The sequence below is a fragment of the Brachyhypopomus gauderio genome, chromosome 21 (genome assembly GCF_052324685.1).
Source record: "Brachyhypopomus gauderio isolate BG-103 chromosome 21, BGAUD_0.2, whole genome shotgun sequence".
Taxonomy (NCBI): domain Eukaryota; kingdom Metazoa; phylum Chordata; class Actinopteri; order Gymnotiformes; family Hypopomidae; genus Brachyhypopomus; species Brachyhypopomus gauderio.
In genome coordinates, this window is record NC_135231.1 from 5,862,718 (window position 1) to 5,877,841 (window position 15,124).

The 15,124-nt window shown below is 44.9% G+C and overlaps 1 protein-coding gene across 1 annotated transcript in view; it reads right to left on the minus strand.

The window, feature by feature from the left end:
* atp9a (ATPase phospholipid transporting 9A) overlaps positions 1 to 15,124 on the minus strand; it is a 31,191-nt gene that overhangs the window by 6,691 nt on the left and 9,376 nt on the right. The window contains exons 7-23 of the mRNA XM_076983628.1: positions 14,983 to 15,077; positions 14,782 to 14,862; positions 14,605 to 14,680; positions 14,362 to 14,438; positions 14,026 to 14,186; positions 11,613 to 11,755; positions 9,508 to 9,620; positions 8,105 to 8,314; positions 5,560 to 5,721; positions 4,781 to 4,873; positions 4,577 to 4,660; positions 2,922 to 3,092; positions 2,715 to 2,813; positions 1,503 to 1,592; positions 1,139 to 1,283; positions 839 to 903; positions 11 to 166 (exon numbers count right to left, since the gene is read on the minus strand). Coding sequence (XP_076839743.1) covers positions 11 to 166; positions 839 to 903; positions 1,139 to 1,283; positions 1,503 to 1,592; positions 2,715 to 2,813; positions 2,922 to 3,092; positions 4,577 to 4,660; positions 4,781 to 4,873; positions 5,560 to 5,721; positions 8,105 to 8,314; positions 9,508 to 9,620; positions 11,613 to 11,755; positions 14,026 to 14,186; positions 14,362 to 14,438; positions 14,605 to 14,680; positions 14,782 to 14,862; positions 14,983 to 15,077 — 2,021 coding nt within the window. The remainder of the gene's footprint in view (positions 1 to 10; positions 167 to 838; positions 904 to 1,138; positions 1,284 to 1,502; positions 1,593 to 2,714; positions 2,814 to 2,921; positions 3,093 to 4,576; positions 4,661 to 4,780; positions 4,874 to 5,559; positions 5,722 to 8,104; positions 8,315 to 9,507; positions 9,621 to 11,612; positions 11,756 to 14,025; positions 14,187 to 14,361; positions 14,439 to 14,604; positions 14,681 to 14,781; positions 14,863 to 14,982; positions 15,078 to 15,124) is intronic.

Sequence of the window (15,124 nt, forward strand, 5' to 3'; positions counted from 1 at the left end):
CACACACTACCTGCATGGTACTGATACAGAGGCTCCTGTGAATGACGAACTGACTGAGGGCGGCGGATCTCTTGTAGCTGTTCCTGCCGTGGACCATCAGCAGTCTGCCCAGATGCTTGAACTGAGTCACAGAGAAGTCTGCAGCCAGCGAGGCCTGCTTCCCTTCCTAACAAAACAAACATCCGACGCCATTCCAGACCGCTCTGCACACTTTAGTACGTGAGATGAAAGTTGTTACAAGATGCAAAGATACAAGATTAGAATGTATTATGTTGCCGGGTAGAGCTCTAGAGTGACCGGGTCAAGTGCACTACAGACTTGGAAAAACACGGTCCCACCTAACCACGACACTTTAATCTAGGCCCGTGCCGTGTTAGTCATGGGTGAGTCAATATCAATTAACCGGCTCATAATGTCTCCTTTTGGGACTCTGGAAAGAGTGCAGAGTGCCCTGTCCCCCCACAACTGGGACAAAACCAGTCTGTGCAGAGTTAGAAAATCATTCGGTCTCTATCATTAAATGGAGTTCAGCGGCGGGAGCTACTTCAAAACTCCACCGCAACCTGTACTCATGTGCTGATGTGTTCGTGGTTCAGTACTGCCTACGTGTTTATACAGTGACACGAGCACCCAAGCATGACCCGACATAGGTCAGAGCACATCAAAACCAGTCAGCGGCATTTAAGGTCACACAGCTATATATATACATGTGCTGGTTCAGTGTGTGTGTGTGTGTGTGTGTGTGTGTGTGTGTGTGTGTGTGTGGTGGTAAAGGACAGATGAAGAGATCATTCCGGAAGCATGTGACATGGTGTCACAGGGACCCTCTGGCTCTTACTTTGCCCTCTACTCCCACGCCACAGTCAGCTTCCTGGATCATGCTGACATCATTTCCTCCATCCCCTGGGAGAGAAGAGAACGCGGTTAGCGACAGGCCACCCGTAGCCGCCCGCTACCATAACCTTTAACCCCGTGAGCAGATCGGCTTAGAGTACTACACATCCTTTATGTCCACTTATTCACTAACAAAAATGCGTAGCTCTAATGAGAGCTTACCGAAGTGCTAAGCAACTCCAAGGGGCTAGCGAGCCCCCAAAAGGGTGAGGGGCGTGGCAGGGAGGGGGCGTGGCCGACTCACCCACGGCGCAGGTGAGTTTTCCGGTCCGTTCCTTCAGCAGCCGGACGATCTGGGCCTTCTGCGTGGGGGCGCATCGGCAGCAGACCACGGCCGGGCACTGGCACGCCAGCTCCATGAACTCGTACTCGTAGAACTTCAGACACACCTGCACGGCAGCACCACTGAGCAACGCCTTCGAAAAGCTCCGTTTCTACTCCCTGCACGCCGTTTGTCTGGATTTCGTTAGTTCGTCGACATTTCTTACGCACTACTGTGTGGCTGATTAGCTTCGCTCAACACTCATGGATTTGTTTTAAAGTTTTAGAGCTGGTTTGCCGTTTCACACGAGGGCCGGCTGGGGCGGGTGTGTGATGGCGAGGTTTACCTCAAGAGAGTCTCCCGATATCACCAGAGCACAGTCGTGCTTCCTCCTGAAGGCGTTGAGCTCAAGGTGGGCCTCGCTCCGTGTGGTCACCTGCGACAGCGAAAAGCACATCATCAGCTGTCTACAAGCTGAACACACGCACGGCGCATTCGCTCATAGTAAACCACCCAAACCCCCCTCGCCAAGATTACAATCTCACCCAAATATACTGAAAAGCCTAACCACACCAATAACATAGGTGTACAGCTGCTTGCTTCAACCGTCAGCTGTGTAAGGCCATGGCCTAAGCCAACTGCTTAACTGTCATGAGGTGGCGGTTGTGTGCTGCTCTCGTGTGGGTAAGAGTTTCATAAAGGAAGTGCTGTATTAGGCCTTTAAATGACTGTTTAGATCACCCTGAACAGATAGCCGTGTCAGCAGGACCACTATGTTGTCTCTGGAAATGGTGGAATTGGATCTGAATGAACCGAAATCCAATTGTGCCAATTTAAGAGACAAAATAACGGAAAACCATGTAAATATGCAATATGGTAGAATGCAGTGTTTGACCACAGCTGCAATTTATTTTCATCAAACAGAAAAAAAAAAAAATGTAGGACATTTGTGCACATTAATTTTTGTGTGCCCTGAACCACGAGAGCTGGGCCCATTGAAGCCTCACAAGTATGGTACGCTCATAAGATGAATTAAAGGCAGCGGAGTCTCCCGAGGACAAGATCCGCATTCTATCGCATCATTCTGTCTTCGGGTCTTGGCGCGGGCCGGATGTTTTGTAATCAGCGGACGCGCATACTTGAGCCATCCATCTGTCACTTTCAAACGCTCTCAGCCTCTGGTCCAGATGCCGTTCGTGTTCGGGAGGAAGCATCTCCAGATGCCGGGCCTCCGGGGCGCTCGGCCACTCAGGGACTGGCCCGGCTACTCTCAAGCCTTGCCAGCCATTGTTTTCCCTTTTCCAGGAACCGCCGTGCTGCCGTAGGCAACCACGACCTTCCTGAAGGCCTCTGGCAGGATGCCACGTGGGTGGGGGGGGGGGGGACGTCTGGCACGGAGTCCCGCGCAAATACGGCGCAGGTATTCCCCTGGAAGAGGGGACTGGGCTGGCCGCCAGATTCTGGGTGCGTCCCGGTGCCTTTGGTAGTGGGTCGGATGATGTGTGTAGTTTTACCACAGTTACACGGTGCTCTAAATGACAGCAGGGAAGACACTCACGGGCCTGAAGACGTGGACGTCCTGGTTGCGGGTCACCAGATGGGCATTTTTGGCAGTGCAGGTGGCAGTCTCCAGTTTGTCCCCAGTCAGCATCCATACCTTCCCAAAGAGGGTGACACAGCTTAAGCGACACTGTTGCAGTATCTGGTACCTGGTGATGACTGGCGGGTGTGTGTGTGTGTGTGTGTGGGCGTAAACGCTTCTCACCTTGATGCCGGCGTTACGCAGGATCTCCAGCGTGGGCCGAACATCAGCCTGCAGCTGGTCCTCCACCCCCGTCAGACACAGCAGCTCCATCTCCATCTCCAGACTCTCGATGACCGTGGCCACCTTGAGCGAGCGGTCGTGCACGCTCAGCTTGGCCTGCACATAACGAGCCTGCAGGACACGGAAGGACAAGCATGACTAACAACACAGACCCCTCAGTAGAACTGCACCCGGGTCTGGATGCCACAGATAACCCACGGCAGATAAGGATGAAAAAATGAAAAAATAAAGCGATTAAGACAGTTTGGGGGGGGGGGGGGGGCTTCTTCTGTTATTAGTGCATAGTTGATGGAACGGGTAAAAAATCATGATCATGAATCATGATTTTAAAATCATGGTAAAAACAAAACAAAACAATCAAAAACAAAAAGTTCATGAGATTAAGATTCCATGTGGGCAGGTGCTTCACACTACTACACCACAGACGGATAATAGCACAATACATTTACTAAAAACTTCATAAACTGAGAGATGAGTGTCTATGAGGAGCCTTATGAGAAACCAAATCTATCCAAAGAAATTCGGACCGTTTTGAAGTTCTAAAAGTGTGCCTGCAAAGCCTATAAATGAATGGATGTCCACTGCCATAATACGCAGCTGCCAAATGCCAGACTACAGCTCGGAGCGCGCAAACCCTCAAACAGATCCAACACAATGTGTGAGTCACACAGGAACACACTCTCACTGGGTGAGTCACACATACTCTGAGTCATCCCCGCCCACCAGTTCACACACAAGTACACACTCAGGCTGCTATGAGAAGAAACGGCATTGTGTGAGTGTTTGTATGCATGTGTGTGTGTGGGTGTCTGTGTGTGTGTGTGTGTATAGGCTGGGTAACCAATACTGTGACATTTCGGGGCAATCCGTGTGGAAAACGTGCTACAGTATTTCTTGTTTTGAGACTGTTGTTGATGTTGCATGGTTCCTCAGCAACCAGGATTAATATTTGAAGTTATTTGGCATGCGGAAACGTATCTGTGGGAACTTCAAACACGCAGGCCATGTATTTAAAACTATAAACATATTAAAACAATTAAAAACACAGGTTCTGAACTCTGATCTCAGCACACTGAGCTCTTCACAGTTTCTCATAATCATGGTCTTGCTACCGTGAACATAAGTCGGGCTCCAGAGGAGAGCTTCCACGGCCTGCACACACATCCGAAACTCCCCATTCCAATAATGTCTTTAACAAACGCCTTCGGATGGATTCTCCTGTAAATCAACACGGAGTTCAGATGAGCTATGTGCTATTCGAGACTCAAATGATAGTCATCTGAATCTTCCTTCTGGCTTCAACAGTCTGTAACATTCCCAGATGTCATCACGGGGCAGTGAGAAGTCTCCCCGAGCAGTCTGTATGTCTCAGCTAGACGAGACTAAGATGAGCACTACAGTCTTGTAAAAAAAACATGTGGACAAGCTTCGCTAGCTATCACATATTCCGTACTGACGCAGCGCACATTCGAAAAGTTCACGAAAGGTCGCGGTTCCTCTTGGGCAGGGGCAGTACATTTAGCTGCTGACAGGGATGGAGTCATGTTGGTATGATCCACGAGGTTAATTGGAATGGCTACTTCCTGACAGCTCACCTCAAAGTCTTGGTACTGGTCTTCAGTTAGAGACTTCTTGGCCACCACCAAAACACGCAGGCCTTCTCGGGCCATGTTCCCACACTGACAAACACCACAGAGACATGTTTATTTGCATGCACACACACATTCACATATATATATATTTTTTAAATTATTTTCTTTTGTGTGTAAATATATGTGATTGTTTTGAGGTCAAAGTACCTCTTCCTCAAGCCAGTCATTATACTGGACTATGCCAGACATCACAACGTCTGCGCCTTTCATGTAAAAGGTGATTTCTCCTGTGGATTCATCCTAGAATTTGCAAAAGCAAGAACGTGTTTGCACTATTAAAATAAGTACATTTCCACCTGGACAACACACGACCAGCAGCTTTAGGTCCTGTTTTTGAAACAGGATCTAATACTTCATATCTGATGTTTAACGAAAATGTTTCATGAGGACATTTAAACCCTTTTAGTACTATATGAAAAACATATATGAACATGATTATTATTATTATTCATGCAATTAGAATAAGTATAATGAATTTGTGGGTCAACAGTATTTCAGAAAGGCTATATTAGTATAACATGAGCATCGAGTCTTGTTTTTAACTCAGAAGTCATCTTTAATTCGGGTGCCTCCTGGAGCTCTTGAAAGGACACTGAAAATACGCCCTACATATTACCAGAAAAAACCTCTTCTCCAGGCTGCCGTCCAAGCCAGCAACAATAGCTAGTTATTTGAGCTCGGAGAGGATTAGTCATTATGTTTAGAGGAGGGGAGAAGCTTTCTCATAAGACCCCACGTCTACAGAGATAGTGTGAGAAGTGATTGTGCCAAAGCCCCAAAGGTCCAGACCAGGCTCATAGGAATCATGGTGAATCTTAATCGATATGTACCCACGACTCAGGACGAAATACTGAGGTTCTGTTCTTCATATCTTCGTTTTGCATTATGTGGCCCGTTACTCTACACGTTGTGAAGGCACCACTCACTCGCACTATGATCCCCATTCTCTTGCTCTCATAGGTGAAGGGGAAAATCTGCAGGATGGTGAAGTTGAGGATTTGGCCACTAGGGGTCCTCAGCTGCATGGAGGATTGATCTCTTCCCACCAGCGTCAGCCCAACACTCTCGGTCCACTGCACCAGAGACACCTAGTGCAGTAATGAGAGAGAGAAACATCCAGAATAAACATTTAATGATGGTTACTGTATGCGTTTACCCGCAACTCTCAACTACTCCTACACAGTTTTCCGTGCCTTAATCATCATTAATGATCATCATCAATGTTTGCTTTACATTACTGAATTTAATCTAGGGAAACTGATAAACCCCATAACTGGCAGTGTTAAGTTAAAAACTCTGACAAGTATTGATATTAAGGTAATTGTATATATTAATAATAGGATACCTGTTATAATAATAGGATACCTTGCAGACAATACCACCTAGTACCATTGTCACACACATTGGCAATGATTTGTGCCATTGACAGAACTCATTTATTAGTGATTACCTTACTGTAACCATAAATAAACAGTTTGGTACCCTAACTCAAGGAAGAAGTTATTCCTTCAACCAGTCTCTGAAATGAAGGAAGCAATCAGTTCCTCCAGTTAGGATACTGATTAACAATCAAACCAATATGTTTCAAATCACCAAACTAAACTATACTAAACTAAAACTATACTTTCACCACTAAAATTATCTGGATTTGTGTTGAACTACCATTTACTTTCTTTTTGCTGGACACATGAAGATAAGGTAAACCAGATGACGTCCATTAGTGTAATGTTAAAAGGGGCATTTCAGGAAGAGAGAAGTTATTGCCCAATAACTTCCAGACCAGAGGTTATGAGGAGATCAAAACCCCGATTTCATATGCCTTTTGCAACCAACTGCTAATGACATATCTCACATCACCCAGATGGACGGAGACTGGCCAAATGTAAGAAGGCTACAGTGGTGGACCAGCTCAGGAGCAGTGGTCTATAAAAGAGGCCCAACGACCTTCTCACGGCAGCTTCCGTGTCTCCGTCCTAACAGGACATGGCTGTACTAGACAGTACAAACCAATTTTCTTCTCATTTGCAATGAAAACATACAAATCTTCCAATTGTTTTTCCAAATGTGTCTTTGCTTCAAAAGGCAAATATGAATGTTGTCAGCTCAGATTGTGATAACTCGACATTCTGTTTATAGGCACCCTGTGACCAAACTTAGCAATTCCCCCTTTAGTCGAGTCCCACATGTAGTGTTAACCTAGAACCTGATCATCAAACGCTTACAGGGAATCTTAAAGCCATCTGCTCGCCAAACTCCGGCATCAAGTGAATTTTTCTGTGAGTAAAAACTGTAGTGTTAGCGGTAGTTAGCACACACATGTGAGCGTACGTCTGTGTTTCGTGTACTTAGTCACCGTCTCGCCGCGTACGAGCACACTAAGCCAGCAGGCGCGCACGGATACACCCGTCGGCAGTGGTTCCGTCGTTTGGACCGCCGGGGGGGGAGCGGGGGGGGGGGGTTGTGTGCGTAGGCCGGGGCCTGTGGCTCGCCGCCGCCCCCTGCCTGCATGTCTGAGTCAGCGCCAAACCGCTCTGGCAGCCTGGCCTTGACTCAGGCCCCACTGCCCAGAAATGAGCACCGGCGCTGGACTGCATATGCTGAACAAATCAGAAAAACCACAGGCCTCCTGGGACCAGCCCTGGTCCGAGAAAACATTAATGGGCTACATCTACTCTGCAGATCCCAATTGTGCGCATGGGTGTGCTATAAAGATAGAAGAAGTTAATCTAGAGGTTTAAAATGTTTAAAAACACGAGAGTTGGGTCAGCTTTGCTGAAGCACAGTGACATGCAGAGTAATCATATGTCCTCATTCTCCTCATTTTTTTGTAAGCTTTGTACATGTGACACACCAGTAAGATATTTCTCAAAATCAACCCGCTGACTGTTTCATCAGTGTTGACTCAAGGAGAAATCGTTAGCAAACAATCAAGGAATAGAGAAATAACCAGAGACAAAGATATCGGAGCTAAATCAGCAGCAGGCAGAATGGCTTATAAGGAATCTCTCAGCATCCAAAAGGGCTACATCAAACAAATAAAGAAAAAGGCTCCTTGATCTTTCTAATACCAAATGTTTTCAGACTGTCCACATTTTGCTTTATCAAAGCCATTAGCACAAATCACAAAGCCAAAACACTGATTAAATTCCTTAATAAAGGGCACTTTGAAATTCGATACAGTGGTATGAAGCAGTTGGCCCGTGGCCTCAAAACCACCACAGAGCACAAACAGATGGTACTTAAGTCTTTTCTATCTTTTTCCATTCAGCGACAGTGTTGACACGGTTACAGTTTTGGTTACTTTTTAAACTTCATTTTAAATGTAGGTTATTGGGGTCAGTTCTGGTAAAATAAGGTAAAATACGGCACTCTGGTGAGGATATGCTGATTCTGTATAGCTGTGGCAGTGGAGGGCGTGTCTGGCTGCGTTTGCTAGAGGGGGAGGGTCAGAGGTGCGGGCCTGAAGGTCACCTCGTCAGGGCTGGACGCCTGGTACACCCTGCAGGTGTCTTCGTAGTGCTGCTCCGCCTCGGCTTGGTCCGTCACGCCGTTCGCCTCGTACACCGGCGTAACGTTGTGCACCAGCGCGATGGCCTTGACCGCTTCGTGCACTCTACTGCTGATGGTCTTCCTCACCTTCGTCGCGGCCGGGGCTCTGGTGGCTGCGAGGTCATGAGGGGGCTACGGGGTCAAAAAGAGCTGAAATCAGGGACCGCCTTTAAAAACAACAACAGCAGCTTAGCTGCGAAACCATCCCTCCATTTACAATCACAGTCACGGGGGCAGTAGCCCAAGCCAAGAGGCCCAGGTTTCCTTCTCCCCAGCCACCTCTTCTAGCTCTTCTGAGGTGTTCCCAGGACAGCTGAGGGATATAATTTCTCCAGCGTGTCCTGGGTCTCCTCCCAGTTAGACATGCCTGGAGCACCTCACCCTGGGTGCACCCAGGGGGCATCCGGCCCAGATGCCCAACCACCTCAACCGGCTCCTCTACGTGGAGGGGCAGCGGCTCTACCGTACTCCTTACTTCATCTCAAAGGGAGAGAGCGGACACCCTGCGGAGAAACTCGTACATGTTACATGTTGTGCTACTGGTGGCCAAGGTGTATAACCAACATAATATCAAGATGTGGTCAGAGAAACATCAGTATCATTATTACAGATGGCTTAATAAAGGTACTTCAGCTAGACTCCGCCCACCGAATCCAATGACAAAATGATGAACTGTCTGCCAGCCAACTTCCTTCTGGATGCTTCTACACACACCCTCAACGAGGACTTTTAAACACTCCCAGATGTATAGAGAAACAAATATGAACAATACACTTTAGCTTTTGCTGGGGCTATTTTTAGGTCATATGCTTCAGGGTTTAATGGCAGTTATTAAATTAGCCACTGAGACGCAGGGGGCGAGCAAGGCCTGCTTCCTGCTCTAATGACCTCAGATGTCAAAAGGACAAAGCAAGTCCATAATGGTCAGAAGGTTGAGGGACTGAGATATGCGGCCATAGACGACTCATCACACTCCCAATGGCAGAAGCTCTGGAACATCTGGCATCGCAATAGTAAAAAATAGTTAAACGTGTCAAGAAAAAGGGACATTGCGAGCTTGGGAGATTTATTAGAATACCAGAATTATAAATACGTGATCTCACAATAATCAAATGCAAGCACATACTTTTTCAATGTGATAACTAGATTTTCCTAAAATGTGGCCTTTAACAGCAAATTAAATACGAATGTTATTTTAAGTCTCTTAAAATAGACTCATCAGCTTGAACCGATCTATAGTTCACATTTCTATACAGTCCCATCCAGCACACCAGGACACTCACTCAAGCCCACTGGAGGAGCATGCCATAAGTGTGGCGAGTTACCTGAGTGTAAGCACTGAACACGTGACTCTGCACCTCATCCATGGAGTCCATGCCATAGGCCACAGTGCCAAGATGCAGGCGGCGGAACACCATTTCATTCATAGTGAGAGTGCCTGCAGAAATGACAACATACAGGACTTTCAACAGAGTGTCTACTGGGCCAGTCAAAATGGAATTAATACAAATGCAAAAAGACATGTGTGATAGCTTAAAACACTTGATAACAGCTCATGTGACGCAAGATAGTCAGGCTGACAGTACTAACTAAACAGGATACTAATAAGACACTTAACTTAGGGCTCCCCCTCTAAGTCAAGTGTCAAATTTCATTTTCGTTTCCCTGACTTTTAATGACTTTTAATGAAATTTGCATGACATTTAATGAACGGAGCCAACTTTCATAAACAGACCTGGAAAGATCAAGTAACCATAACAGCCACTCACACAATACAGGAAACACATGAAAATATAACATTTTGTTAAATGGCCACTAAAATTCAAAGATGCTTTAAAAAAAAAATTCCTTGAAATTCCATGACATGTCAGACACAAAAAAGATCAAACTCCCTGATGTTCCATGTCTGGAACAGAATTTTTTTAATTACATTACAAAAAATTCTATGACAAGTGGGAACCCTGTTAATTCTACACTAATCAAGAACATGTAGAATAAACATTACTTAAAAATTTAGGCTGACACTGCTCCATTAATTTGATAAGGGCCTCTTAGTCAGGCATTAGAGTAAAAATCTAATTACAATTGTTCTATGCATAGCTGAACTGAATAAAAGCAGTAATAAGTTAATATATCATTACAATGTGTATTTTTAATGTATGCAGCATTTTTAAAAAGTTAGAAAAATAGAATGCAAGAACAAATTCTACCTAATTTGAGGAATAATTTCTTAATAAAATGTTTCATATGTTGACGTTGTGTTCATAATATGCTGCTGTTCTACTCATATCTACATATTGATATATTGATATTGTACTCATACCTTTGAAAATTCTACAACATAAATAGTTCCTAGCAAGTGCAAGCATAGAAATGTCATTAGTGGGCATGAACTGTTCTCACACAAGAGAGACCACACTGGAAGCAGAAAGAATCTAAAAGCTAATGGCTTATTACTGACAAAAAGCTTCTCCTGTGCTCCTCACACCTGAGCAGAGTCCACTCTGGTAACCGAGCTGATTTGAGCCGTGATCTTCCACTAGAGCTCCCTCTCTCTCTGTGGGGAAGCATCCATCATTTTATAGGGGGTCGGTGTCATAAATCTAGAAGGGAGAATCTAAAGACGGAGTTTGGGACGAAGGCCTTCAGGTTACAGATGATTTAGAGCTCTAATAAGTGGCGTATCTTTGCTGGGAGCACTGGAGCCCCCTGGGAAAAGTCTGAACTAGGCTTGCACTACACGTCTACAACTTCTAAAAACACCTCAATGCCATCACCTCTCGCTCCAACCACACACGCTCTTGTTTCAGAACTGGAAATGCTCACTGTTATGCTTTTAAATGATTACTGGATTCCAGATCATAAATCTGACTGCAAAACTGCTGGACCTCTATGAATCCATTTTTTGTGCTGTGTAATTTTCAACAACTCCCCCCAAACATTTTATCCACAGTTGCAGCACAAGGGACAGATACTGAGTGACATGCATTTTAAAGTATTCTCATTAAAAACACAGAGAAAACCCATAATAAACGTTTCATTACTACTGCTGTCATTACAATCCTTAACCATCATCAGTAACATTTCTAAACTGTATATTACAAACTGCACATTCACAGAATGATCAACGGATCTGATCAGTCGTCCACACAGCTATGTGGTATGCTGAGTGTTTAGCTCTCTGTTCCCAGTGGACCGAAACATTTCACGATGCTGTGTGACGATACGTCTTGAATATATACAGTGGTAGATCTGACACATCTCTGAGAAGGTGTGCTTAACCTCGAGGACTGGTTGTAGTGAGTTGTAATGTGGTGCGACACAGGGGGGAATTGGGTGTAGCAGCCATCTACATGAAGAGTCCTTGAGTGTAAAAGCAAATGAAAATAAATAGCTGACTGTAGGGATCACACAGGCTGAGGCTGCTCACCGGTCTTATCCGTGAGGAGGTAGGAGATCCGGCCGAGCTGCTCTGGGATGGTGCTGGCTCGGACTACAGTGCCAGGAATCTTAGAATCTTTCTTTATCATCCAGCTGAACACCATTTTGCCCATATCCAGGTTTACACGCAAACTGCAAACAAGAGCAGTTAGACATTTTATAGAGTAAAGAATGAAACCCTATAGTCCAGTGATCCAGTAGTAAAACCCTATAGTCCAGTGATCCAGTAGTAAAACACTATAGTCCAGTGATCCAGTAATGAAACCCTATAGTCCATTGATCCAGTAGTAAAACCCTATAGTCCAGTGATCCAGTAGTAAAACACTATAGTCCAGTGATCCAGTAATGAAACCCCATAGTCCAGTAATCCTGTAATAACACACTATAGTCCAGTGATCCAGTAATAACACTATAGTCCAGTGATCCAGTAATAACACACTAGTTGTGTGATCCAGTAATAACACACTATAGTCCAGTGATCCAGTAATAACACACTATAGTCGTGTGATCCAGTAATAACACACTAGTCGTGTGATCCAGTAATAACACACTATAGTCCAGTGATCCAGTAATGAAACCCTATAGTCCAGTGATCCTGTAATAACACACTAGTCATGTGATCCAGTAATGAAACCCTCTAGTCCAGTGATCCAGTAATAACATACTATAGTCGTGTGATCCAGTAATAACACACTAGTCGTGTGATCCAGTAATAACACACTAGTCGTGTGATCCAGTAATAACACACTAGTCGTGTGATCCAGTAATAACACACTATAGTCCAGTGATCCAGTAATGAAACCCTATAGTCCAGTGATCCAGTAATAACACACTAGTCGTGTGATCCAGTAATGAAACCCTCTAGTCCAGTGATCCAGTAATAACACACTATAGTCCAGTGATCCAGTAATAACACACTAGTCGTGTGATCCAGTAATGAAACCCTCTAGTCCAGTGATCCAGTAATAACACACTATAGTCCAGTGATCCAGTAATAACACACTATAGTCCAGTGATCCAGTAATAACACACTAGTCGTGTGATCCAGTAATAACACACTATAGTCCAGTGATCCAGTAATAACACACTATAGTCCAGTGATCCAGTAATAACACACTATAGTCGTGTGATCCCTCACTTTGTATCACACTTCCTCCATCAAGGTTTCACTCCATCGCTGATTTTTCACTGGAGCCTAAATCTAAGTATTTATCACGGAATTTTTGCTTCATTATGGATTTCTGCAGACAATTTACATTCTGCGGTACCATAACTAGGCACCATGATATTTTATGCTATAATTAATATGATATGTATTTACATAAATCATACATGAACTTGACAAATATTCATCTGGCATTTCATTGGCAGTGTTACCAGCTGAAATAAGCTGATAATAAACATTACCAACATGTAAAGGCCCCATGACAAAATACTAAAGAAATCTCTATATATTTAACTGGATAAGTAAACAAAATAGTGCATTACTGTATATTTTTGTTAAAATATGTATTATGATGTGTTTGAACTACAGTACAGTATTATGCAAATAAAACCCTTACTAATGAAATATGATAGGATCATTTTTACATAGTACTGCAAACTACGTGTTTACAGTACTAACAGTACAGTGTACATTATTTCAACAATACTTTCCTCATATCTAAGAGAATTGTCACAGTACAACCCCTTCGGGCGTGTCTTAGTGTCAGGATTCATTCATGTACATGTACGTGTTTAATTGCGTGTGCCTTATAGTGGGCATGTCAGTGTTGTTCGTTTCATTTGTCTCTTGTCTTTTGATCATGCTCTGAACGTGCTGCTTATTGTCCACTGTGTGTTTAAGTGTGTGTCACCCTTGTTGTTTGTCAGTTGTTGTATTGAATATGTGGCGTAGCTCTTTGTGTCTCTGTGTTTAGCGCCAATGTTTAAATTAGTTTAACTTAAAATGTAAACGGTGTTGTGCACTCTGCCCTCGTCATCTTTGGCTCTCACTTGGGCTTATTCAGTACAACTGTGCAGGCAATGTTTATGGGAGTCTGGAAAGATTTATAAGCGCTTCAAATATATATAAATAGCCATATAATTATATGAATTCTACTTGACAGATTTTCCCACTTTGCAGGGGGGGGGGGGGGGGGGGTTGGGAACGTATCCCCCACAATGAAGGAGTGATCACTGTATTTCCTGTACAGTGCACGAATGAATGACAATAATTTATAATCGCATGGAATTTTACAACAAATCATTTGGGCCACAAATATTTTACTAAACGTCAACTTGTCCCAAACCCTCAACTCAATTCTTCAGCCATATTGTATTAAATTACAAACATACATCATCTACCGCTACAAATGTATTTTCCTAGTAGAAACCAGGAAGGTTACAGCACACGGCCTCACCTGATGGGAACTATGTTGGAGAACAGCAGCAAGAAGCGGAAGATCTGGAGGTACCATCGCCCGGCGAAGTGCTGTAGCGCCACCATGACCAGAGACACCACCACCAGGGCTCCGAACAGGATCTTAGTCAGGCAGTTCACTTCCAGGTCAAAAAGACCGATCTACCACACCAGACCAGGAGTGTTTGGTTTCAGTGAGGGGAAAGAACTATGAAAGCTAATGGCTCCTTGGCCCAGAGCATCTCACGATTCCTTCACGAATAAAAGTGTGCGATATTTAGGTACTGTACTATTCAGTTTACTGTATGGTTCACCTAAAAGCCACGTTCTATCGTACCTTGTGTCTTGGGTTCGAGGTGTTCATGACACTACGGAGCTCTTTTCCGGTGTAAATCACTACCCCGACCACGGTACCTGAAGGGCACAGTCAGAGGGGTCAGTGCAGTAACGGCGAGGTTAAACAAGCAGCCTGGTGAGACGGCGAGGCGGACGAGAGGTCGTGCAGGTGACCGCTGCTGGGGACAAGCAGGCCAGCGAGCACAGGTGAAGTCGGGGTAAACGTAGAGAGGAGTCGCGTTACCGGAGGCGATGACGGTGCTGGCCCACAGCGTGTTCTCAATACTCAGGCTCTCGTTGACTGGAGGGTCTCCGTCCTCCTAACAGCAGGACGCACAATGCAATGAAGAGTTTCCGTGGCTCCATTTTCACTGTTTCATGTGTAACTGCTCTGCTCTTGTGGGAGCACAACTGTACTCACTCTGGTGAAGGTGCCAATGAAATTATGGATATCAATGTTGGGCTCCTCTGCGTACACGTATGACCTGATCTGTAGAAGATCCTGAGAGTGAACAAAAGAGTGGCGTACAGGTATTTAAAACATCAGGCAACATCAGGCATTCTTAGACTAAAGTATTAGTATTACAAATGAGTGTTTGGTTGTGTGTCTGTGCTAACTCACTCCTGCTGTGGGGAGTCTTTGCGTACAGGCCACCGGGAGGCGCAACTTCCAGTCTGTTTCACCATCCAGCTGGTCGGTGCGCAGAAAACACGAGCCTTAAGAAGAACAGGCAGATCAGATAGCGCTTTGCACCCGAGACATC